The sequence below is a fragment of the Podarcis muralis genome, chromosome 9 (assembly GCF_964188315.1).
Source record: "Podarcis muralis chromosome 9, rPodMur119.hap1.1, whole genome shotgun sequence".
NCBI classification, from domain to species: domain Eukaryota; kingdom Metazoa; phylum Chordata; class Lepidosauria; order Squamata; family Lacertidae; genus Podarcis; species Podarcis muralis.
The window spans coordinates 9,806,973-9,830,473 of record NC_135663.1 but is presented as its reverse complement, the minus strand read 5'-3'; the positions used below and the strand labels follow the sequence as shown (position 1 = coordinate 9,830,473).

Sequence of the window (23,501 nt, the reverse complement as noted above, 5' to 3'; positions counted from 1 at the left end):
CGACTGGACCTAATGGGCAGGGGTCCCTTGACCTTTTAAACATCTGGGTATGTGGACCACAAGATTGCATAATTGGACACAGTGTTTTTGTGCTGCCAGGTAGTCTGTGAAATCCTCCTGGGGGGAGACTTGGTACGAGTGGTAAGAGATGGAAGCATCGCAATATATCCAGTATGTGCTCAGTTTGCGTGGGCTTTCCGAAGCAAATGTGGTTTTGTGATTTATCCTCAAGGGATCTGCAGAATGTCACACGTGTTGTGTCGGCTAGAACACTAAGGACAAGATGAATAATTGCAGCTGGAATATCCTTCCAGCTGCACTTTTCAAGGAAGAAAGAGTAAGAAGTGGAAACTTCTTCGCCCTTCACTGGAGCATCTAGGATCAATTCGTCACCTTAAGCTACTCTGAAATTTAGACCTTTTTCTCATGCAGTTTCCACCAGCAATCTATCAAGGGAGGGTAGGGACGTATTTCATTCCACAAACATTTTTGCCTCCTTCCCCAGTTCTGCTTTTACCTCCAAACAGAAATGCAGCTTAGGCACTTCTGCGTAATATTGCAGACGTAAATGGGACGCTCTTCTTGTTGATGTGGCCGTTATGGTGTGCTGCCATTATTAAATTGCAGTGACATATGGGTAAAAGGAAATTTGTAAATTAATAATAAACAGTATATCTGAACTGTCCAGTGGATACAATTGCATATATTACAAACTTACGTTGGTGTTGGTGTTAACTGGAGGAATTGAGTGTGGAATGATCCCCCCAGTTTGGCACCTTCATGATACATCTTTAGACGCCAGGTGAAAACGTTCCTCTTCAGCCAGGCCTTTGGCTGATTAATATTCTACAGCCTTTTACATCTGTCTATGGGAAAGGGAGGGACCCGGGTGGCGCTGTGGGTTAAACCACAGAGCCTAGGACTTGGCGATCAGAAGGTCGGTGGTTCGAATCCCACGATGGGGTGAGCAAGATGAGTGCCGCAACCCCAGAGTCGTCCGTGACTGGACCTAATGGTCAGGGGTCCCTTTACCTTTACCTATGGGAAAGGGAGAAGGATTATTGTTTTGTTGGTTTGTTTTAACTATTTCCTTGTTTCTGTCCTGCATTTTCTTCTGTTAACCGCCCTGAGATCCTATGATGAAGGGTGATATAGAAATCCACTAAATAAAAATAATTAATTAAAAATCTTGTTTTGTGAGTTGTACCTGGGAATTATTAATTATCACTGTTTGTACTTTTCTGCATTTCATTTCCATCATACCTCACTGTTTACCGTCCACCTCCTCCCCTCCTAGCCATGCACGTATATGTCCATAGGTGTGCATATACCGTGTTTTTTCCATGTATAAGACAACCCCCAATTTTTGGCTAAAAATATTTTGGGGCAAAAACATTATCTCATACATGGGAAAATGTGGTAAATCTATATACCTGGCTACTGAAGATAGCATTCCATGCATCTGATGAAGTGGCCTGTAGCCCACAGAAGTTTCTGCCACAATTAAACTTGTTTGCCTTAAACCACAAGAGCCTTTTCGTTCTGACGAGACGCCTGTGTCTCTTCTCTTTCCCACACAGCTGAAGAACAAGTTCATGAAGAAGTTACCTCGAGACGCCGAGGCCTCCAATGTCCTGGTGGGAGAAGTCGACTTCCTGGAAGCCCCTTTCATTGCCTTCGTTCGGCTGCAGCAAGCAGTTATGCTCGGTGCTCTTACAGAAGTCCCTGTACCTACCCGGTAAAGGAGCATTTTCTTTTTATCTTTAATATACAGTCATACCTCATGTTACGATTGCTTCAGGTTGCGTCCCGTGGCGACCTGGAAGTACCAGAAAGAGTTACTTCCGGGTTTCGCCGCTTGCGCATGTGTAGATGCGCAAAATGACATAACGCGCATGCGCAGAAGCAGAGAATCACGACCCGCGCATGCGCAGACGCGGGTTGTGTTCTTTTCAGGTTGAGAACGGGCCTCTGGAATGGATCCCGTTCACAACCAGAGGTACCACTGTATTTTCTTTTAATTTTACATAACACATTTCAATTTAAATATATCATTCACCTTCACATTTTGGATTCTCGGAATCCCTTGACCTCCCCACGCCCTTCTCTGGTTTTCATTGTCAATCCCTTTTTCTTCCAGCTCCCCCCCCCCCCCAATTCATTATAAATATTATTAACTTTTCCATTGTGTTTTGTACTTTACAAGTATTACTCTAATCCTGCCAAAGTTTTTAGTTGTTTACATGGTTCTCTTAAATACATTATAATTTTCTCCCATTCTTTTTTAAACTTCTTCTCATCCTAGTCTCGGATTCTCATCCGGTCAATTTTGCCATTTTGGCGTAGTCCATCATCTTCACCAGCCACTCCTCTTTGGCTGGAACTTTATCCTCTTTCGATCTCTGGGCCAGTAATATTCTCGCTGCTGTCATCCCATATATAAAAAGTCTTTTCTGCTCACTCGGAATCTCTGTTCCTAAAATACCTAATAAAAAAGCCTCTGGTTTTTCCACAAATGTTATTTTAAACACTAGGAGCCTTTTCAAGCCCATGGTTGTATTAGCATTACTTAAGTCAGAAGAAGGGGGGGAAGGGAAGAGAGAGCATGCATTCATAATTAAGAAAATTGCAGTTTTAAACTAAGGGATAACAACAGCAACAAAAAGTGTTCTCTATAGACAGGAGAGAGCCAGCAGTAAATCACACTGTGCAAGTTGGAGTTAATTCCTTCTTAGCAAAAACAGGATCTGCACAGGAATGCCAGGCCTAATGAGCACAGCAGCTCATCTCTGCCTGGTCTTGCCCCCATGAAGCAGTTGCTGAGACTGAAGGTCCCCATGTCCCCACAGCTCCCAGTTAAGGAGCCTTTTCTCCCTCCCTATTCTTGATCCTGTTTTCTATTATTAAAAGGCAACTACGCGGCATGCCAAAATAAAACAGGGTCATGCCGGAATGTCTGATAGACATGACATGATAGACATGACACAATAGACATGATAAACATGACACAATAGACATGATAGACACGACACAAAAATGGAAGAATGAAAAGGAAGAGGAAATAAGCAAAATTCAGTTACATGAAAGTTCTGTAATTACCCGATGGGATGACCAACTATTGGAATCGGCCACTTCATCTTAAGCAGGGATTTGGTCCCAACCAAATTAAGCAGGTTGATGGAGAAGCACTTTTCCTGCATTGCAGGGGGTTTGAACCCATGGCCCTGTGGGTTCCTTCCATTCCAGTCCTACAATTCCATGATTCATAGCCTTCCAGTTTCCTTGGATCGCTGTCAGATGTTAAGATTTTTTTATTAAAGTTTTTCTGACGTTAATGATATAACAAGTTCTGCTATATCTTCTTGTTGTTTATTAATGTCCAACTGATACAAATTCTATGAATCTCCATGCTCCACTGCTTTTATCTAATCTGGTGGTACATATTTTACTGAAGCTATACTGTGTTGGTTTTCCCCAAAGTGAATCATGACAATATTTGTTTGTTCTTTCTTTTTCCTCCTTGGGGTTCAGGTTCCTCTTCATTTTGCTGGGTCCCAAAGGCAAAGCTAAATCGTACCATGAGATTGGCCGAGCCATCGCTACCTTGATGTCTGATGAGGTAATCTCCCTTCTGTGTTGCTGAGTGCAGTTCACTTAGCAGTAACCGATATTTGCATTATTGTTGTTATTATTATATATTTACCACCCTTCATCACAATCTCTCAGGGTGGTTCACAAGATAAAAGCTTTCGCTTTTCTAGCCACAGCCTCAAAAGAGCCAATCTTGCAATACTTCCAGGAAATGTTCAGGGTAGTCTTCTGCGAATTTCCAGGAATGGGAGATTTTGAAGGCTGTTCCATGTATTACATTGGATAAAGTATTCAGTTTGCCACCAAGTGATAGGAAACAGCAACTGATCCTGACTGTCTAGAAGCAGAACTTCCTGGGATGGTGGCAGCCCTGTGTCTTTGAACACAGGTTTCCACCAAACATCAGTAAAATGGCAGGATGGAGGTAACTTCTAGGCAACAGGTGGCCGAGGAGTGATTTCATCAATGGTTCCTCTTCATCCTGGAGAAGAGTGACTAGTGGGATGCCACAGGGTTCTGCCTTGGGCCCGGTCTTATTCAACATCTTTATCAACGACTTGGATGATGGACTCAAGGGCATCCTGACCAAATTTGCAGATGACACCAAACTGAGAGGGGTGGCTAACACCCCAGAGGACAGGATAACACTTCAAAACGACCTTGACAGATTAGAGAACTGGGCCAAAACAAACAAGATGAACTTTAACAGGGAGAAATGTAAAGTATTGCACTTGGGCAAAAAAAAAAAAAAAAAAAAAAGGGAGGCACAAATACAAGATGGGGGACACCTGGCTTGAGAGCAGTACATGTGAAAAGGATCTAGGAGTCTTGGTTGACCACAAACTTGACCTGAGCCAACAGTGTGATGCGGCAGCTAAAAAAGCCAATGCAATTCTGGGCTGCATCAATAGGAGTATAGCATCTAGATCAAGGGAAGTAATAGTGCCACTGTATTCTGCTCTGGTCAGACCTCACCTGGAGTACTGTGTCCAGTTCTGGGCACCACAGTTCAAGAAGGACACTGACAAACTGGAACGTGTCCAGAGGAGGGCAACCAAAATGGTCAAAGGCCTGGAAACGATGCCTTATGAGGAACGGCTAAGGGACCTGGGCATGTTTAGCCTGGAGAAGAGGAGGTTAAGGGGTGATATGATAGCCATGTTCAAATATATAAAAGGATGTCATATAGAGGAGGGAGAAAGGTTGTTTTCTGCTGCTCCAGAGACGCGGACACGGAGCAATGGATCCAAACTACAAGAAAGAAGATTCCACCTAAACATTAGGAAGAATTTCCTGACAGTAAGAGCTGTTCGACAGTGGAATTTGCTGCCAAGGAGTGTGATGGAGTCTCCTTCTTTGGAGGTCTTTAAGCAGAGGCTTGACAACCATATGTCAGGAGTGCTCTGATGGTGTTTCCTGCTTGGCAGGGGGTTGGACTCGACGGCCCTTGTGGTCTATTCCAACTCTATGATTCTATGATTCCTTGCCTATCACTCCCCCTTCAGCTCCTCACACCCACTTTATTTCCAGCTAGGTTCAGAGCAGTGATGTGGGGAGCAAACTTTTCCAGTGCTTTATTTTCCATGGAAAATTCTCTGCCTCCTAATTTCATTAGTAGCAATGAACAGGTGAAAAGGACCAGCTTCAAATGCAGTATTAGCTGAGCTTGGTTGTTCAAGTGTTTGCTAAATACAGGTAAATCAAACCTCCTAAATTAGATCACTCTCCAGGGCATCAGGTACTGAACTGAAATTTTTGAAATCCCAATTAAACTAATTTGCACAGGAACATTTTCCAGTCGCTGGTTCAAAGACCAGAAATAAACCCAGCTGCAGGGGCAGCAGGAATAGCCTGGGAAACTGTTGCACTGAAAAGGGGTGGGTGCAGGAAAAGTTAAGCATCCCTCTGCTGTTTCCTCCTTTGCTGAAAATATATTGCCAGCTTTTTCCCCATTAAGCAAAAGCTCTGCAGAATAAAAGGTAATGTGGCGTTTGCTCTCCTAGGTGTGTGACATCATACTGGGTTCATAAGGAAAGGGTTAATTAATGGTAAAAGGACTAACCAATGGGAACCCAAGGGAAGGAGTTAGAGTTAGAGTTAGGGTGGTTGAGAAGTCAGTCTGGAGTTAGAAAGAGACAGAGAGGATAAGTCTGTGGGTTGGGCTAGTCTGATGTGAGAGAGTGAGAGACTCTGTTAAGAGGAGTCAGTCAAACAGTTGATATAATCAGTCAGAAGGTATTAGGAAGGTGTTGTTGTTGTTTAGTCGTTTAGTTGTGTCCGACTCTTTGTGACCCCATGGACCAGAGCACGCCAGGCACTCCTGTCTTCCACCGCCTCCCACAGTTTGGTCAGGCTCATGTTTGTAGCTTCGAGAACACTATCCAACCATCTCATCCTTTGTCGTCCCCTTCTCCTTGTGCCCTCCATCTTTCCCAACATCAGGGTCTTTTCCAGGGAGTCTTCTCTTCTCATGAGGTGGCCAAAGTATTGGAACCTCAACTTCACGATCTGTCCTTCCAGTGAGCACTCAGGTCTGATTTCCTTAAGAATGGAAAGTATAGGCCGGTAAAGAAACTAAAGTTAAGAAACTGACAGGAATATTATCTGAGAAACCACAAACTTGTTAATGCTTATAAAATAAACTTGTTTATTTGGTTCAATTTTAACAACTGTCTGGACTCAGTGTTTTACCCGAGAGTAACGGGTTGGTGGCAGCGGGGAAGCGAGCACAGCGGTGGCACAGGGATCAATAGACCGTTAAACGTCCGGGGGACCCTGTGTGATCGCCACAGGTAATCTGTCAGTTTGGCTAGTGGCAATTTGACTAGTGCTCCACAGCAGGGAGAAACCATAGCTCAGTGGGTAGTGGATGTGCTTTGGACTTTGAGGACTGCAGATTTAATCCCCGACATCTAAAACAATCAGGTAACAGCTTATTGGAAAGACCACAGCCTGAAGCCCTGGAGAGTTGCTGCCAGGCAGAAGAGAAGAGTGTCAGGCTAGATGGACAAAGAGGATGACCTCATAAATGAGGCGTCTTTCTGTGCACCTGTAGAAGGATTTGCTAGATGGCAACCTTCCCTTTCCTTCCTATGTGCAGGTGTTCCACGACATTGCCTACAAAGCCAAAGACAGACAGGACCTGATCGCTGGGATCGATGAGTTCCTGGATGAAGTCATTGTGCTCCCCCCGGGGGAGTGGGACCCTGCCATCAGGATAGAGCCCCCCAAGTCCCTCCCGTCTTCAGACAAAAGGTAAGAGAGGTGCATATGTTGCAATAAGGCATGCCAACTTTTTCAACTTTCACATTCCAAAATCGAGCCGTGCCAAAAAAGGTTGTATCAGGACTTGGGATGTTTTGGTTAAATTAATAGAATTTGGTTTTGCTTGGTAAGTAAAATGTGTGTAAAATTGCAAATTAAAAATGATTACCAAATACTTGCAGTTATACGTACTTATTTGTTTAGTATGACCCAACATTTTCATAAGGTAAAATTAAAATTCTTTGGTTTTCCGAAAGCAATTTATGTGTTTCGTTGTCAAACCTAGACTTGCCAAGGTAACTGTTGTCCAGTCACAAAAGTAATGGCATATTTGAATTCCTCACCCCCTCAAAAAACAAAAAAACCCCACAAAATTTTAAGACCCCGTCACTGGATATGGTTGCAGTAATTAAAGTTTCACTGCCTAAAATGGGCACGCCTTCATGCCACGTGCCTCGCCGCAGTTGCGGCACCCAAAGTCACAGGCCGAAGATCCTGGATATATGGAAGCCCAGCTGAATTATAATTTCTTTCTTTCTGCTCAGGAAAAACATGTATTCGGGTGGTGAGAATCTGCAGATGAACGGGGACACTCCACACGACGGGGGAAATGGAGGTGGGGGGCACGGGGACTGCGAGGAGTTGCAACGAACTGGCAGGTAAGTGACAAAAGTCTGTGCGCCGATATGGGGCATCTTACTAGATTGCATTGGCACACAGGCTTCTCGGTTCCAGATTCTCTTTTTGTGCCTTGACTCATGTAATTGTGGCACATGGTTCTCCAGTGTGGTGTAGTGGTTAAGAGCGGTAGACTCGTAATCTGGTGAACCAGGTTCGCTTCCCTGCTCCTCCACATGCAGCTGCTGGGTGACCTTGGGCTAGTCACACTTCTCTGAAGTCTCTCAGCCCCACTCACCTCACAGAGTGTTTGTTGTGGGGGAGGAAGGGAAAGGAGATTGTTAGCCGCTTTGAGACTCCTTTGGGTAGTGATAAAGCGGGATATCAAATCCAAACTCTTCTTCTTCTTCCCCTTGCTAGATTCTGCGGCGGTTTAATCAAAGACATCAAGAGGAAAGCCCCTTTCTTTGCCAGTGACTTCTATGATGCATTCAACATCCAAGCCCTGTCTGCCATTCTCTTCATCTATCTGGCTACTGTAACCAACGCCATCACTTTTGGGGGGCTGCTGGGAGATGCTACGGACAACATGCAGGTGAGCCATGGCTCGGGGCAAGACAGTTCAAACTTCTGCAACTGCAGTAGTCTGGGCTTGGTCAAAGACAGTTTTTTTTCTTTTTTCACGACCACTTCAAACAGCACAGCCTTACGATCTGCTGTGCAAAGAAAAACAAAACAAGTATGAGATGCAAGAGTTATTGCGCCAGCGTCCTGTTGTGAGTCGTGGTGTTGCACTGGTCCAGTGACAGGGAAGCAGGTGGCGCTGTGGTCTAAACCACTGAGCCTCTTGGGCTTGCCGATTGGAAGATCAGCAGGTCGAATCCCCACGACAGAGTGAGCTCCCATTGCTCTGTCCCAGCTCCTGCCAAGCTAGCAGTTTGAAAGCATGCCACCGCAAGTAGATAAATAGGTACCACTGTGGCAGGAAGGGAAACAGTGTTTCCGTGCACTCTGGTTTCCGTCACAGTGTCCCATTGTGCCAGAAGCAGTTTAGTCATGCTGGCCACATGACCTCAAAAGCTGTCTGTGGATAAACGCCAGCTCCCTCGGCCTGAAAGTGAGATGAGCGCCTTTCACTGGACTTAACTGTCCAGGGGTCCTTTACCTTTTTTTAAACTGGTCCAGTGAGACACTTGGGGTGTTGCACCTGTGCAGCAGTTTCAGGTGGTGCAAGATTACCTGTGCTGCGTCAGCTGCAACTTGAAAAACCTTGCATGCATCGGATATTGGAGGAAAGTGGGCAGGGCACCGGGGCGAAAATGCTATAAGCAATCTTGTATATGCCAGCGAGATCAGTAACGCCACAGTTTGCAAGAACAAAACAGAAGTATTCACTCAAACAAGCACTAAGGATGATAGTCCAGATTGGCCACAATACTCTAACTAGGTTAAACAGCACCAGGCAGAGATCAATGAATGCTGAATCTCTAAAGAGAGTGCTGTCATGATTCAAGAGTATTGGGAAGGTACGTTCCCTGATCAGGAAAGCTTCCTAATCAATAACAAGCATGGTGGAGCTGCGTTGCTCACTTGGCATAGGTTGCGTCACTGCCGGGTACTAGGATAGATAGGGGCAAGGCGGTGGTGAAGTCAGTGCGGTGCAAATGCGCTGGCAGAGACAGTCTAGTGCTCTCCATTCTGGTGTTTGTCAACAATGTAGAGGGAAGTCAGGTGAGTAGAACAGTCCCACCATGCTATCCACTACTTCCCCATATCCCATGCATGCCGTATGCTGTTGTGGTTGTATAATCAGGGGCACAGAATGCACTCTGCACATGCTCTTGACCCATCACTCTTCACTTTACAAATCTGTCATGTGTTTTAGGACTGAACCTTGATATTCGGAAGTGGTTCTGGGTCTATGTCTATGTCACAGCACTCCTGTATTGAGCCCTGTCATATTCTCGGCATAGATTTAATCAGGCTCCCAGTGTTCCCACCAGAAGGGAACAAAGGAGTCTATCCATGGAAAGTGATTTGCCTTTGAAAAAAGAAACTTCCTGCTGGCGTGCATGGAGTGGAAAAAAAGAAACCTTTTCAGTTCCACGTTGAGTCTGCTGCAAATCTAAACAAAATTCATCTGCTTACATGAAACTCCAGGAGATGGGGAAATAAATCAGTGTCAAGTACTGTGAATGCCTCCTTCGCCTCCCTATCACTGGCCAAATATTTGTTCTCAAAATGAAGGAAGTTAGCTTAACAAAGAACTCTCTGGTTTCTTTACCTCGAACAAAGCTTGCTGGTCTGTGAGGCTTTGCTACTAACCTTCAATTTTTATAGCATATTCCCTTTTTACATTTGGCTTAGTTTCAGCTGGATCTTGTGTTGTGTTGTGTGTGTGTGTGTGTGTATGTACACTAGGTTGGCTCCCCCCACCCCGTGCCCCCTCCAATCTTTGTGTTCAGTGGGAATATTAAATTCCTTGACATTTAAATGAATTGTGCAGAGCAAATCACCCTGCATGAGAAGTGTCAATCCTGAGTGTAGGTTATTGTACCTTCAGAAGTCATAGTCAGGCAGGATTGAAATTAATTCTTGGCCAGGGCTAGAAAGTGAACTAATTGGTCCTTTGCCCTGGGCTCAGAGAAGTGCATTTGGGGAGAACAAGGAAAGGCACAATAACTAAGGAGATAGTGACTAGTGCTAAACAGGGATCTCTCTTCTTCCTATTTTTGTTGTTGTTGTTGTTGTTGTTGTTGTTGTTGTTGTTGTGTGTGCATATGTGTGCATATGTGGCAGGGAGGGGTGGAGTTTTATTAATGATGCTGTTTTTCCTGGGATCCAATTCAGTTAGCTGCTCATTCATCCCCAGAACCATGGGGAATAATTAATCTTGAAAAGGTCTAAAGCCTGTAGCCCTCTAGATCAGCCTTTCTCAACCTGTGGGTCCCCAGATGTTGCTGAACTACAACTCCCATCACCCCTAGCTAGCAAGGCCAGAGCTTAGGGCTGATGGGTGTTGTAGTCCAACAACATCTGGGGGCCCACAGGTTGAGAACCACTGCTCTAGATGATTGTTGGACTCCAACTCCCATCAGCTCCAGCATGGCCAGTGCTCAGAGATGATGGGAACTGTAATTCAGCAGCAATTAGAGGGCCACAGGTTCCCCAACCCAGGCCAAAAGCGAATCCACACAAAGTAGAGTACCACCAAAAACACTCACCAGTCTTTGGTGAATGATATCCCAGTAAAATCTGGGCAAAGTTAAAACTTCAGGCTGTCTGATGGATCCAGCGTTAGTTCTCTAGGACAGGCAGACAGATGAGGAAGGAGGTCAAGCAGGCTGGGCTCTAGGGTGGAGTCCATATGAAGAGCCAGACAAGCAGACAAGTCTATAGACCTTACCACCACCCACTGCCTCCAGAGAAGCATGGAGAGCTGATTTAAGGAAGCCTCGAGCTGGATTTCACTGAAAACTGTTCTGTTTTGATCAACAGCCTCTGCAGTACAGAGGCAAGGCTCCAGTAGCACCCTGGACAGCTCCTTACAGGGCTCAAGTTGAATCCTCCATATGAGCAGGGCTCAAATGTTGCTTCAGCAACAGTTGCCCTTCAACTGAGCCTGAAATAAGAGCTGGTGTAACTTTTTGTGAGAGTAACCTCTTCATTTAAATGGGCCTACTTTGATTCCAACAGAGCAGGGAAGACTGTGGTTCCATTAGGGCTTCTGAGCTGGAGTCAGAGGAAGTCAACATGACCTTGGGCTAGAGAGGTAGAACCATAATGGGTGCCTCTTGCACAAGCACCTTCTGGTTTACTGTTCAACTTGGACTGACCCTGGGGGCAGTTCCCTCTCCCACTGACTCCCTGGCTTTGTGCTCCAAAGAAGGTGAGTCTGACCCCAGGGACATGACAGATACATACTCAAAAAGTCTGAGCAGCTCATCAGGCTCAGTCTGGTCAACAAGAAAGAGGTGGAGCCAGGAAAATGGAACAGTGGAAAGCAGGCGCAAAATTAGTGGCACATGTATTTCAGAAGAGCCAGATTTTTGCATCAGTCACCTGGATCAGATGAACATGAGCAGCACAAAGGCATAGTGGGAGAGCTGTCCCCACCCCACTAACACACACTGGGCGCAACTGTCTCTCATTCAGGGCCAGTCCATGTGTGTTTGTAGTATCTTCATGGGGGCCTGCACACATAAATTCCAGTGTACAGATATTTAAATCACACAGTCATTTCCAAGATTTTTATGTAGCTAAACAGCCACATCCAGGTTGTTAAATGTTGAGTGTTGCATACATGTAGTCCATATGCAAACATTATTCTCACAGGTGAGAGTCCACCTGGCCCAGAGTTAGGTCAGACATTTCCACTGGGTGAAGCAGGAAGCAGGTGTGATCCTCACTGTGTGTAGCCTCCACAACAAACAGAGCTTTGCTCGAACTGGGTCAGTGCAATTTGTAACTGCATTCTTTCCTCTCTGTGTTCAATGAAACTACACTATTTACATTTGCTGACGCACTGGAACATTTCCCTTATCTCTGCAAACAAGAGTTTTGAGGAAAGTGGATTCTTAGGAACTGTGCTACAATTCGGTGTATTGTATTCCTTGTATAGTAGTTTGTTCAGTATTAGCACTGGCTCAGAAATACTTGAGGCATTTATCATTGCTATGTCCAGTATTTTGATTCTGTAACACAGAGTGAGGATGTTTGCTTCTAATATGACTGGCGGTTTTGGTTTCCGAGTCCTTGAATCAAGGCTTTGTGTTTCTGAGAAAGCAGGGTTCTTAGACATGGAATAGAATATTGTGTAAATCAGAATTGAAGGTACATTTATTTATTAATAAATAGGATTAACAAATAGGCCTTTAGCCTTTGAATTTATCATTTGAATGTGTAAAAAAAAAATGTTAAAAGTGACTGAGGTGAGTTTAGGGGCCCTTGGGATGATGGATTACATATAACAGGCTGAAAATTATTGCTCAAGGGGTCAGGATGTGGGCCTCACTCACGATTACCATCTACAGGAGCCAGCCAAGGACTCTGAAATGTGCAGTATCTGGCCACTTCCAAGTGCCTTCAGCAATGTAGTTCTCTCTTTTATTGCTTTTTATAACTTCTGCTGCTAAGAATTTTGCTTACGTTTAATTAAATAAGGTCAGGCAATCCCTCCAATTCCAGTTTTCTTCTTCTCCCCCCCCCCCCCCTACATAAATATTCTGTACAGGTCCTGGAGGCTCTGTCAAGTATCTTTTTTATTCATTCCGCATATTTACAAACTGTAAAAGGAAATTATAGCGTCTCAAAAGTTGGTATCTGTGACCTGCTGAACTACATTCTTCACATTGCTGCATGGCACACAACATAAGGCTTGTTTGTTTCGCAGTGTGTAACAAAGCCATGTTTATGGGAAGACAAAGAAACTTGAAGGAACTTCTTTTAAAAATTGAACTTCACTCTGCAAAAACCCTTCTCCTGCTGGACACACTAATTCAAGGATTGGGGAAGTTGCACAAGTAGAGGGGTTTCTGATGAAACGCTTGGCCATGGTTGGAAAATGCATGTGAAATATGTTTAAAAGTTGCTTCCTGCCTGGGTGAAAACTCTGAAACTGGAGCTGAAAGCTTCCACCCTTAAAATGGACAATAAAAACCACATTCATACATAGCACTAAACCATGGTTAGTGTTAGCTGGCACATTTCCGAGTACGTTTCTGAGCACAATTCAAAGTGTTGGTGTTGACCTTTAAAGCCCTAAATGGCCTCGGCCCAGTACACCTGAAGGAGAGTCTCCACCCCCATCGTTCTGCCCAGACGCTGAGTTCCAGCGCTGAGGGCCTTCTAGCAGTTCCAGTGGCGTAGCGTGGGTTGTCAGCACCCGGGGCTTGTCAAGTAATTTGCGCCCCCTAACCCGTGGATTTGCGCCCCCTAACCCGTGGATTTGCGCCCCCTAACCCTAACCCCCAGATGTTGCGCCCGGTGCGGCCGGCCCCCCCTGCACCCCCCACGCTACGCCACTGAGCGGTTCCCTCACTGCAAGACGCAAAGCTACAGAGAACCAGGCAGAGGGCCTTCTAGGTAGTGGCACCTGCCCTGTGGAACGCCCTCCCATCAGATGTCAAATAGATAAACAACTGCCTGACATTCAGAAGACATCTGAAGGCAGCCCTGTTTAGCGAAGCTTTTAATGTGTGACATTTTAATGTATTCTTAATCTTTGTTGGAAGCCACCCAGAGTGGCTGGGGAAACCCAGCCAGATGGGCGGGGTACAAATAACAAATTATTATTATTATTATTATTATTATTATTATTATTATTATTAGCCAGCCGTGTGTGAAGTGTTGGGCTTGCACACTCCTCTCCCCTCCTCTTACTTGGCCAGGGTTTAGTTTCACCTTTGCAGAATTCTGGCTTTCCATTATGTTGTGGATTTAATTATTTTACAGTATGTTGCTACACCTCAGGGTGGCTGGGAGAAGCTTTAAAATCGCCCGTCTGCTGCGTTCTCAAACATTTAGAAGCTGTTAGGCAGAGAAAGCCAATATTGTAATATTGGGGTTTTCCCATGTTTTACGGATTCTAAGCTAATTTCTTAATTTTTTAAGGGTGACTTTTTATTGTTTCCGAACATTTGGAGGGTAGAAATAGCTCTCGGTCTCCTCGATTTTCCTCTTGCTGTTAAATTTAAATATGTATATGGTGACATCCTAGCATGTGCTGGAAATGGTTTGTGATTATTATTATTTGTGATTATTATTAGTATTTATTAAATTTGTACATATCTCAATATTCATGGCCATATCTCAGATGCCAAAAAGATAACTCTTGTACTCATTGAGTTTTGGTCATCTGCTTTGACTACGTCTACGTCTACGTCTACGTCTACTACTACTACTACTACTACTACTACTACTAATAATAATAATAATAGAATTTGTTTAGTGCTTTAGAGTGTTCAAAGTGTTTTTCAGTGCTTATCTTGTTGCAATCCTTACCAACAAGGCAATCCTTACCAACAAGTTTATGTTAGCGTCGCAGCAAATTCAAGGGAAAGGAATTAACTGTGGTTTGTGGGTTGTTAATTCTGCCCTATGCGATCATCGCTGGTACTAAAAGAATAGAGTGGAAGACGAACCGGCTTCTGAAATGTATTCACCCTTTTCGTTCTTCTGGTTCTAGGGCGTGTTGGAAAGCTTTCTGGGTACCGCAGTGACAGGAGCTCTCTTTTGCCTTTTCGCTGGCCAACCACTCACTATTCTGAGCAGTACTGGGCCTGTCTTGGTCTTCGAAAGGCTTCTGTTTAACTTCAGCAAGTAAGTAAGAGAGAAGGTGGCGATGGCGGGCAGCTGCTGCTGCTTGCAACAGAATGCCCTGGATCTACTGTACTTGTAATGTGAATGTTTCCTGGTGCAAGTTACTGTAGGTATTTTGCAACACGGTAGAGTTATGAAACACAGAGGGGCAAGAGAGCTTTCATCATCACACTTCCTGTCGCAGCTGTGGGATATTTCTAGATTAGCACACAAGGAAATGCAAGTTTCTGCTGTGCATTCCTGTCTGGTTCCTTCTCCACCAAGGAAATCTTTGTTGGAAACCAAAGTCCCCTTCCACAAAGGAATTGCTATTTTCAAGTTGGCCACGCATTTAACACCAGTACTGCAAGCAGGACAGAAAATAGTTCAGGATCTGATGGTAGATCTCTGAGTGATCTGCAGTCTATCAGCAAAGTTGTCGAGTCCCAATTGCAGCAAAGTTAACATTCATATTTGTTGCTCCATCCAATTTTACCACAGAACCTAGGGTTTGCCGATCAGAAGGTTGGCGGTTTGAATCCCTGCAATGGGGTGAGCTCCTGTTGCTCAGTCCCTGCTCCTGCCAACCTAGCAGTTCGAAAGCCCGTCTAAGTGCAAGTAGATAAATAGGTACCTCTCCGGCGGGAAGGTAAACGGCATTTCCGTGCACTGCTCTGGTTTTCCAGAAGCAGCTTAGTCATGCTGGCCACATGACCCGGAAGCTGTACGCCGGCTCCCTCGGCCAATAAAGCGAGATGAGCGCTGCAACCCCAGAGTCGTCCACGACTGGACCTAACGGTCAGGGGTCCCTTTATCTTTACCTGCCCACCATGGGGAGAAGAAGGTTGCTCAGAGGGGGAAAAAGCTGAAAAAAGTTCCCAAGCCCTGAACTAGCCCAGAATTGTCTGTTCTGGTTGCAGTGGCTCTTCAAGTGGGGAGGCACCTGCTTCATAAAACCCTCAGTGGAGATGTTGAAGATTTGAACTCAGGACCTTCTGCATGCATAGTACAGGAGCTTATGGTTCCTACCCTTTCAGGCATCATATTTCCCCACCTCATTCCTAACTCTGTGGAAGAATAATCGCCATTGCAGCTTTGCGCATTCCTGCCATTGTTCTGCAAAACAATGGCGTTTAATGCATCGAATGCAGCAATTTGTATTCTCACTCTTCCACTAGTTAAAGATGTTTCTGGCCCTCATAGCTGTGGGAAGTAGGCTTGAAATATGTGAGCACCACCTGCTGTAAAGCTGATGTTGAACACGTGTGTAGGGGCAAAATCAAGCGTGTTATCCAGAGTTTAGGGAGATGGGGCTTCAATGTCATGCCCACCTCTTTGCCCCCTAAGTAGAAGAATGAGAACAAACCTTCCAACTGAACCTTGCTTCCTCAATCTGATTCCCTTTCCCACGCTTTGCCTTGACGTAGCTTTTCCGAATGCACTTTCTTTTGGAATACTCTGTTCCTTTCATGTAGCCCCCTTGTCCCTTGTTTTCACTTGGGTTATCTCTCTGTTTGCAGAGACAATGACCTGCATTATCTGGAGTTCCGCCTCTGGATCGGTTTGTGGTCCGCCTTCCTGTGTCTTATCCTGGTTGCCACTGACGCCAGCTTCTTGGTCCAGTATTTCACCCGGTTCACGGAAGAGGGCTTCTCTTCCCTCATCAGCTTCATCTTCATCTATGACGCTTTCAAGAAGATGATCAAATTGGCAGACTACTACCCCATCAACTCCAAATTTAAAGTGAACCAGATTACCCTTTACTCCTGTACCTGCATGCCGCCAGACCCAGGTAAGAGGGAGGCTTCTTGCCAGCAACCTGCAAGTACACTCACTTGTCTGTGTCGTGGTGGGGTTTTCAGCACTCCGACAGACTAATAAAACTTGCAACTTTCCCTACCTGTATTGGCCTTCCATATTGTCAGCCCAACACACACAGCATGCTTCTTTAGGTTGGTGCGTTTCAGATACTCACAGCAACCTTGACAATGGCCCATGCTAGTTTGGATGAAGGGGGGATTGTTGTTGTTGTTGTTGTTTAGTCGTGTCCGACTCTTCATGACCCCATGGACCAGAGCATACCAGGCACTCCTGTCTTCCACTGCCTCCCACAGTTTGGTCAAACTCATGCTGGTAGCTTTGAGAACACTGTCCAACCATCTCGTCCTCTGTTGTCGCCTTCTCCTTGATCTTTCCCAACACCAGCATCTTTTCCAGGGAGCCTTCACTTCTCATGAGGTGGCCAAAGTATTGGGGCCTCAGCTTTAGGATCTGTCCTTCCAGTGAGCACTCAGGGCTGATTTCCTTAAGAATTTCCTTCCAGTTAGCGCTCAGGGCTGATTTCCTTAAGGGGGGGTTGTAGCCTGAAACATCTAGATAAGAAGAGAAGAAGAGGAGTTTGGATTTGATATCCCGCTTTATCACTACCATAAGGAGTCTCAAAGTGGCTATCAATCTCCTTTCCCTTCCTCCCCCACAACAAACACTCTGTGAGGTGAGTGGGGCTGAGAGACTTCAGAGAAGTGTGACTAGCCCAAGGTCACCCAGCAGCTGCATGTGGAGGAACAGGGAAGTGAACCCGGTTCACCAGATTACGAGTCTACCGCTCTTAACAACTACACCACACTGGCTCTCAAGTGGCTCTTGAGGCCTTTTTTGGCAGCCTTTGGCAACATTTGATGCCCCTCCCAGCTCTTGTGCTTCCTTGCCAGAGCCACATAAGCGAGGCCCTGGGCTTTGGAAAAGAGGCACATGGGCTCTTGACAGGCTGCAAGAGTCTCCCGGCTTCCTTGCCAAAGCCTAGATAGTGCTTTCCCAGCTATGGGAGGGCTCTAGGACCCTGCCTTGCTTATCCAGCTTTGGGAAGGCAGCACGAGATATGAAAAGATCTAGAGGTTACCAGGTTAGAGTTGACGGGCATAGAGGTTCCATATGAAACTTTTTATCCATTACCCATTTAATTCCAGTTAGCGGAGCCGACATGATAACTAACTAATGGGGATTCATTCTTTTTTGTGCAAGGTGCTTTTTACCCACTTCTAGATAAAAAAAGAAAATTTGCTCCTAGAGAGATGATTTCCTTGCATTGCATCCTTTGTATGAGAAACGAGAGCCAGAAGACTAATAATTTATTAAAACATCTCCATCCTCCTTTTCCACAAAGTGGCTCACCACCTCCAATCCCTCCCACCCGCCCCAGGTCTGATGTCCTCGGACACTAAAATTAAATCTTGCCTTGGTGGTAGAAACAGGAGTACAAAGAGCTCGAGTTGAGTAGTGCACGATATGTGGCAGTCACCTTTCGTCAGTAGCGAGGTATGTCCAGCGTTGAGACGGCAGTGAGTCAGAAGTTTGGCACTGAGCAAAGCAAACTTGAGAGCATTCAGCATGCTTGCCAAACAGGAACACGACCCGTTCTGCATCCTACCTGTCGTACGCCAGGTGGCCTGTTCCTGGATTCATTTCAGGCATTATGCATTAAATATGAAGCCAGAGTGCTTAATATGAGAGGTGCTGGACCTCAAGCCTGCTGGAAGGCAGGCAGGTAGATGCTCTTGTCTAGAAGTGCTTCCCTGTGATCCTAGATTTATAATGGGAGGCAGCACAGTGTAGTAGTTAGAGTAGAGTAGGGGGGAGACCCTTGTTCAAATCCAGCTTCAGCCATGAAGCTCACTGTATGACCTTGGGGCCAGTCACTGTCTCTCAGCCTAGCCTACATCCCAGGGTTGTTGCAAATACAAAACAGGGGAAAGGACCACAGAGTATTCTGCCTTGGTCTCCTTTTAGGAAAGGTGGGGTACAAATGCACCAAGAAAATAAGCAAATGAAGCTAAATGTTGGGAGATACAGGGCAAAGAGAACACTTCTTCTTGCCGCGCATTGGAAAAGTGGAATTTGCTGAACTACAACTCCCATCATGCCTCCCTAGTTGGCCATGCTGACTGGGGCCGATTGGAACCTGATGGGCGACGGGTTCTCCCTACCTCAAATAAATTGGTCAGTCTTTAGGGTGCCACAGGTCTCCTAAAACCCTTTTTAAAATAGCAGCAGTGACCATGTGTCCCTGTTCTGGCTTTTACCCCAGCCAGGTCTAAAGGCTGTAGGAGACATTTTCATTTTCATCCCCTGCAGCAGCAAAAAAATAATAATGACCGTATCTTGGTTTTTTGCATCTGATGAATGGGATTTATCACCAATGAAAGGGTATGTTGCAATAAATCCTTTAGTCTTTGAGGTGCCACGCATGGCTTTGCCAGTTTTGTCCTTTCCAGGGAGGATGTAAGGAATGTGCTTTACTGCGGAACATACTTGTTCTCTGGAACAGGCACTCCAAGATCTAGAAAACCAGGTGGAATTGGCTGGTGTAGTTTCTTCCGGTTAAGTTGGCAGCATTTACTGCTCATCATTCCACAGTTAATTCTTCGAATTCTATACTAGGTGCTTAATAATGTGTGAACAGCTTAAATTAAGTTAAGCCACACTCCTACAGCAGCCCTTTTCTGAAACCAGCTATTGAAATCCCTTTGCATACATGTGCCTGCACTCATATTCCATTTGATGAATGAAATAAGCGGTGGGAGAAGATCCCTCCTCCTTTGCTTAGGCTCAGGAGCTAGATTTGATTATTGGCTTACTGCATCTCCTGCTGGTTTTCAGCCAGTACTGCAGCAAAGTAGTTCGGGGTAGTGGAAGGAAAGAAATTGGAAAGTAAGCACAACAAAGCAAGTCTGCAAGTCTCTTTCTTCGTCTGATCTCATGCACATTTATTGTTGACTTTCCCTAGGGATGGACACGGTTTTTAAAAAAATGAAGGATGTTTGTATAAAATTCGTTAACAGCGTAAGGAGGAAAGGGGAAAAAAAGGCTCGATTTGTTTCCAGTGTGTATTAACACTGGGAGAGCTGCGCTTGTGAGGCTGAGGTTGTGCAGGCTTTGTGGTGCTATTTAAAGTAACTGCAGTTTTCCATTTAAGCATTGACTGTGTGTCCCCCCCCCCCCCGTGAAATCTGGTGATGCTGCAGGAAGGAGGCAGGGTCCACCTTTATCTAGAGCAGGGGCAGGCAAACTAAGGCCCAGGGGCCGGATCCGGCCCAATTGCTTTCTAAATCCGGCCTGCAGACGGTCCAGGAATCAGGGTGTTTTTACATGAGTAGAATGTGTCCTTTTATTTAAAATGCATCTCTGGGTTATTTGTGGGGCATAGGAATTTTCCCTCCCCAAAAAATATAGTCTGGCCCCCCGCAGAAGCTCTGAGGGACAGTGGACCGGCCCCTTGCTGAAAAAGTTTGCTGGTCCCTGATCTAGACCTTTACTTCCAATGCTGAGCATCACAGCCTGGTTTTGTGAAGTGCTGGGCTTCGCTGCGGTCATGGCAGAGGGTCGCCTAGCTTGGTCTTGATGCCGGCGAAAGGGAACAACCCCTCACCTTCTGTCGAGGAAGCTGGCGTGTAGACTGGCCACTGTTCACCAGATCTGTACGGCTTCTATTTCTCCTGTATGGGAACTGTTGAGAACATGTTGAGAAGGGCTGTAGCTCGGTGGTAGAAGGCTGCATGTGAAAGATCCCAGATTTAGCCCCCAGCATCCCCATGCAGAGCTAGGAGTGTCCCCTTTCTGATAACCTGGAGAGCGTCTGTCATTCAGAGTCAACAATACTGAGCTAGATAGAGCTGTGGTCTGGCTTTGGTATAAGGTCACGTTCTATGTTCCTGGCTCCCACCTGCCACCATCTTCATCTCTCTGGGCCCCAAAGGACTGTCCTAATAAAGCTTGCCTGATAGGCCCTTTATTATTATTTGTTGCATTTATATACAGTGGTACCTCGGGTTAAGAACTCAATTCGTTCCAGAGGTCTGTTCTTAACCTGAAACTGTTCTTAACCTGAGGTACCACTTTAGCTAATGGGCCCCCCCACTGCTGCTGCACTGCTGGCACATGATTTCTGTTCTCATCCTGAAGCAAAGTTCTTAACCCGAGGTACTATTTCTGGGTTAGCAGAGTCTGTAACCAGGATAAAATCAAAATACAAAACCACAAAATACATAATCAAAATTAAAATTTAAAAATAATCCGATAACCCAAGCCTCCATCCCCACGATCCTTTTTGGAAACAGCATACCAAAACTTCTCAAATGCTACAGTGTAAAACTGATGCCTTGAAAGGAGATATGATAGCCACCTTCAGTATCTCAAGGGCTGTCACATGGAAAACAGGCTTGTTTTCTCCTGTTCTGGAGGGGAGGACTTGAACCAATGGCTTCAGGTTACAAGAAAGGAGATTCCGACTAAACATCAGGAAGAGCTTTCTTGACAGTATGAGTTGTTCAACAGTGGAATGGGCTCCCTCGAGAGGTGGTGGAATTTCCTTCTTTGGAGGTTTTGAAGAAGAAGTTGGATGGCCATCTGTCATGGATGTTTTAGCTGAGATTCCTGTTGGACTCGATGACCCCTTGGGGTCCCTCCCAACTCTAAAATTCTGTGACTTGATGGTTCTATGACACTGTGGTCTGAAAGACAAAAATCGCCAATGATTTTTCCAACAACGTATATTGAAGGGATGCAAACTACTGATTGTGGTTGCTTTAAGTACAGTGGTACCTTTGGATGTGAACAGGATCTGTTCCGGAGCCCCATTCGCATCCTGAAGCGTCTGCGTGGGTCACGATTTGCTGCTTCCGCGCATGTGCGTGACGTCATTTTGAGCGTCTGCGCATGTGTGAGCGGTGAAACCCGGAAGTAACGTGCTCTGTTACTTCCGAGTAGCCGCGGAGCGCAACCCGAAAATATTCATCCCGAAGCTACTTCAACCCGAGGTATGACTGTATCATCCTTTTAATGTACTCTGCAGGCATGTCTTTTCCGAAATCCTGACAGGTTGGAGGATCTCTCTCCCCCCCCCACTGCCACCCACACCCACCCACCCAGAAGGGAAATGCTGAATCTTCCTCAACACACCTTAACTGCAAGCACAACCATTTTAGGACTCAAACTATTATCCCTATATAATGAAGGAATAAAATGGCAAAGAGTTGAAAGTTCTGATCTTGTAATGCACTTTGATCTCCGGGATAACATGAGGATTTATTAATGATGATTTTGCAATGGAATACTGATAAGGGTTCCAATCTCTAGTCATGCAGGCACCGAAATAATCCAGGGCAATTATGGGGTGGGTTTTTGTGTGTGTCTATATTGAGTAGAAAGCAAATGATGAGCGATGCAGGTTTTGGAGTGAAGTGTTGTCTACTTTTTGAAGCTTTTCTATGTCTTTGGAGTAATTCAGAATCGCTCTTTGGGCTGTTTATAGCATAAGAGGATTGCGAGTCTTAACTGGATATTATTTTTAGATAGGCGAAGGGGCTGTGAGTTTCCTTTTAATTGCAACTTGTTTCCCACAACATTTAAAGGGCTTCTTTCAAAACGCTGCGTTCTGCTCTCTTTTGTCTTTTGCAGTTAATTCTTCTGCATTTAACGTGACAGCCACAACCCCAACTTATTGGCCTGCAAGTAACTCTACTGAGATGGTAAGCTGATCTAATGAGGAAAACGGACACTTGACGTTTCTGTGTTCTGTGCAAGTTACATTATCTGTTACACTTCAGTGCTTCGCCACTCTTTTGAATCTTTTATTTTTAATCTCTTGGAATTCAGTGACATTTGTTGCCAGGTAAGGGGGTAGAGCAGGGGTCTGCAACCCGAGGCTCCGGAGCCGCATGTGGCTCTTTTACACCTTTGCTGTGGCTCCGGGGCGGATACTAGTGAGGGGAGGAGGCGCATTGTGCGCCCCAGCACTCCCCACTGTGGCGGGCGCTGTACTGGCTGTGACGTCGCATGGGGACAGAGCGTGCGTTAGTCACGCACCGTCCCGACGTCACGTTCCCATCGGCTGTCAGATCGGAGGGCAGCGGCGCTCATGCTTTAAATGTCGCAATGGTTTTGCAGCTCCCAGGTGTTTTTTCCCCTTCAGAAACGGATCCAAGTGGCTCTTTTTGTCTTAAAGGTTGCAGACCCCTGGGGTAGAGGGTTATAGCTTTAATTTCCCCCCCTGTGCCCAGATTCATAACATAAAGGAACAAACTGATAGAGTTGGAGGGAGACGGTGTGTGCTTAAATCATTTAGTCATGAACAAGTTCTTTTGATTTCAGAAAGAATTAAAAATGCCAAATTTTGCCCGAACTCTTTCCCCTTTTCATGTGGAAATGAAACACCACCTGGTGTTTAAAATCAACAGCATGGTGATTTCTTGGTGGGATTTCAGATGGGGAGTGTTTCAGCATGGGCACTATTATTATTATTATTATTATTATTATTATTAGCCTTTATTTCCCCTCTCTATTTTGCCCTCACAACGACCCTGTGAGGTAGATCCGGCTGAGAGACAGTGACTGACTCAAAGCCGCCCGCTGAGCGTCTGGGCTGAGTGGGGATCTAAACCAGGCATGGGCAAACTCAGCCCTCCAGATGTTTTGGGACTACAGTTCCCATCATCCCTGACCACTGGTCCTGTTAGCTAGGGATGATGGGAGTTGTAGTCCCAAAACATTTGGAGGGCCGAGTTTGCCCATGCCTGATCTAAACTGAAGTCTCCCAGGTCTCTAACCTCTGTGCAACACTGACTGCTATGGCAACAAATAGGAGACAGATTGAAGGTTGCTGGGCAGTTGCAGGGGCCATACGCCCAGCTGCGCACCAGTCACATCGCTGTGCTTACCAGGAAAATCAAAGTAGC

At 45.6% G+C, this 23,501-nt stretch overlaps 1 protein-coding gene across 5 annotated transcripts in view; it reads left to right on the top strand.

Annotated features, from left to right (window-relative positions):
* The window catches only part of SLC4A4 (solute carrier family 4 member 4), a 204,226-nt gene that overhangs the window by 143,515 nt on the left and 37,210 nt on the right, over window positions 1-23,501 (top strand). For all 5 annotated transcript variants that reach the window (XM_077933740.1, XM_077933741.1, XM_077933742.1 and 2 more), the window contains 8 exons: window positions 1,581-1,738; window positions 3,532-3,619; window positions 6,692-6,846; window positions 7,401-7,514; window positions 7,894-8,068; window positions 14,660-14,793; window positions 16,293-16,564; window positions 22,225-22,295. In XM_077933740.1, the coding sequence (XP_077789866.1) occupies window positions 1,581-1,738; window positions 3,532-3,619; window positions 6,692-6,846; window positions 7,401-7,514; window positions 7,894-8,068; window positions 14,660-14,793; window positions 16,293-16,564; window positions 22,225-22,295 (1,167 nt within the window). The remainder of the gene's footprint in view (window positions 1-1,580; window positions 1,739-3,531; window positions 3,620-6,691; window positions 6,847-7,400; window positions 7,515-7,893; window positions 8,069-14,659; window positions 14,794-16,292; window positions 16,565-22,224; window positions 22,296-23,501) is intronic.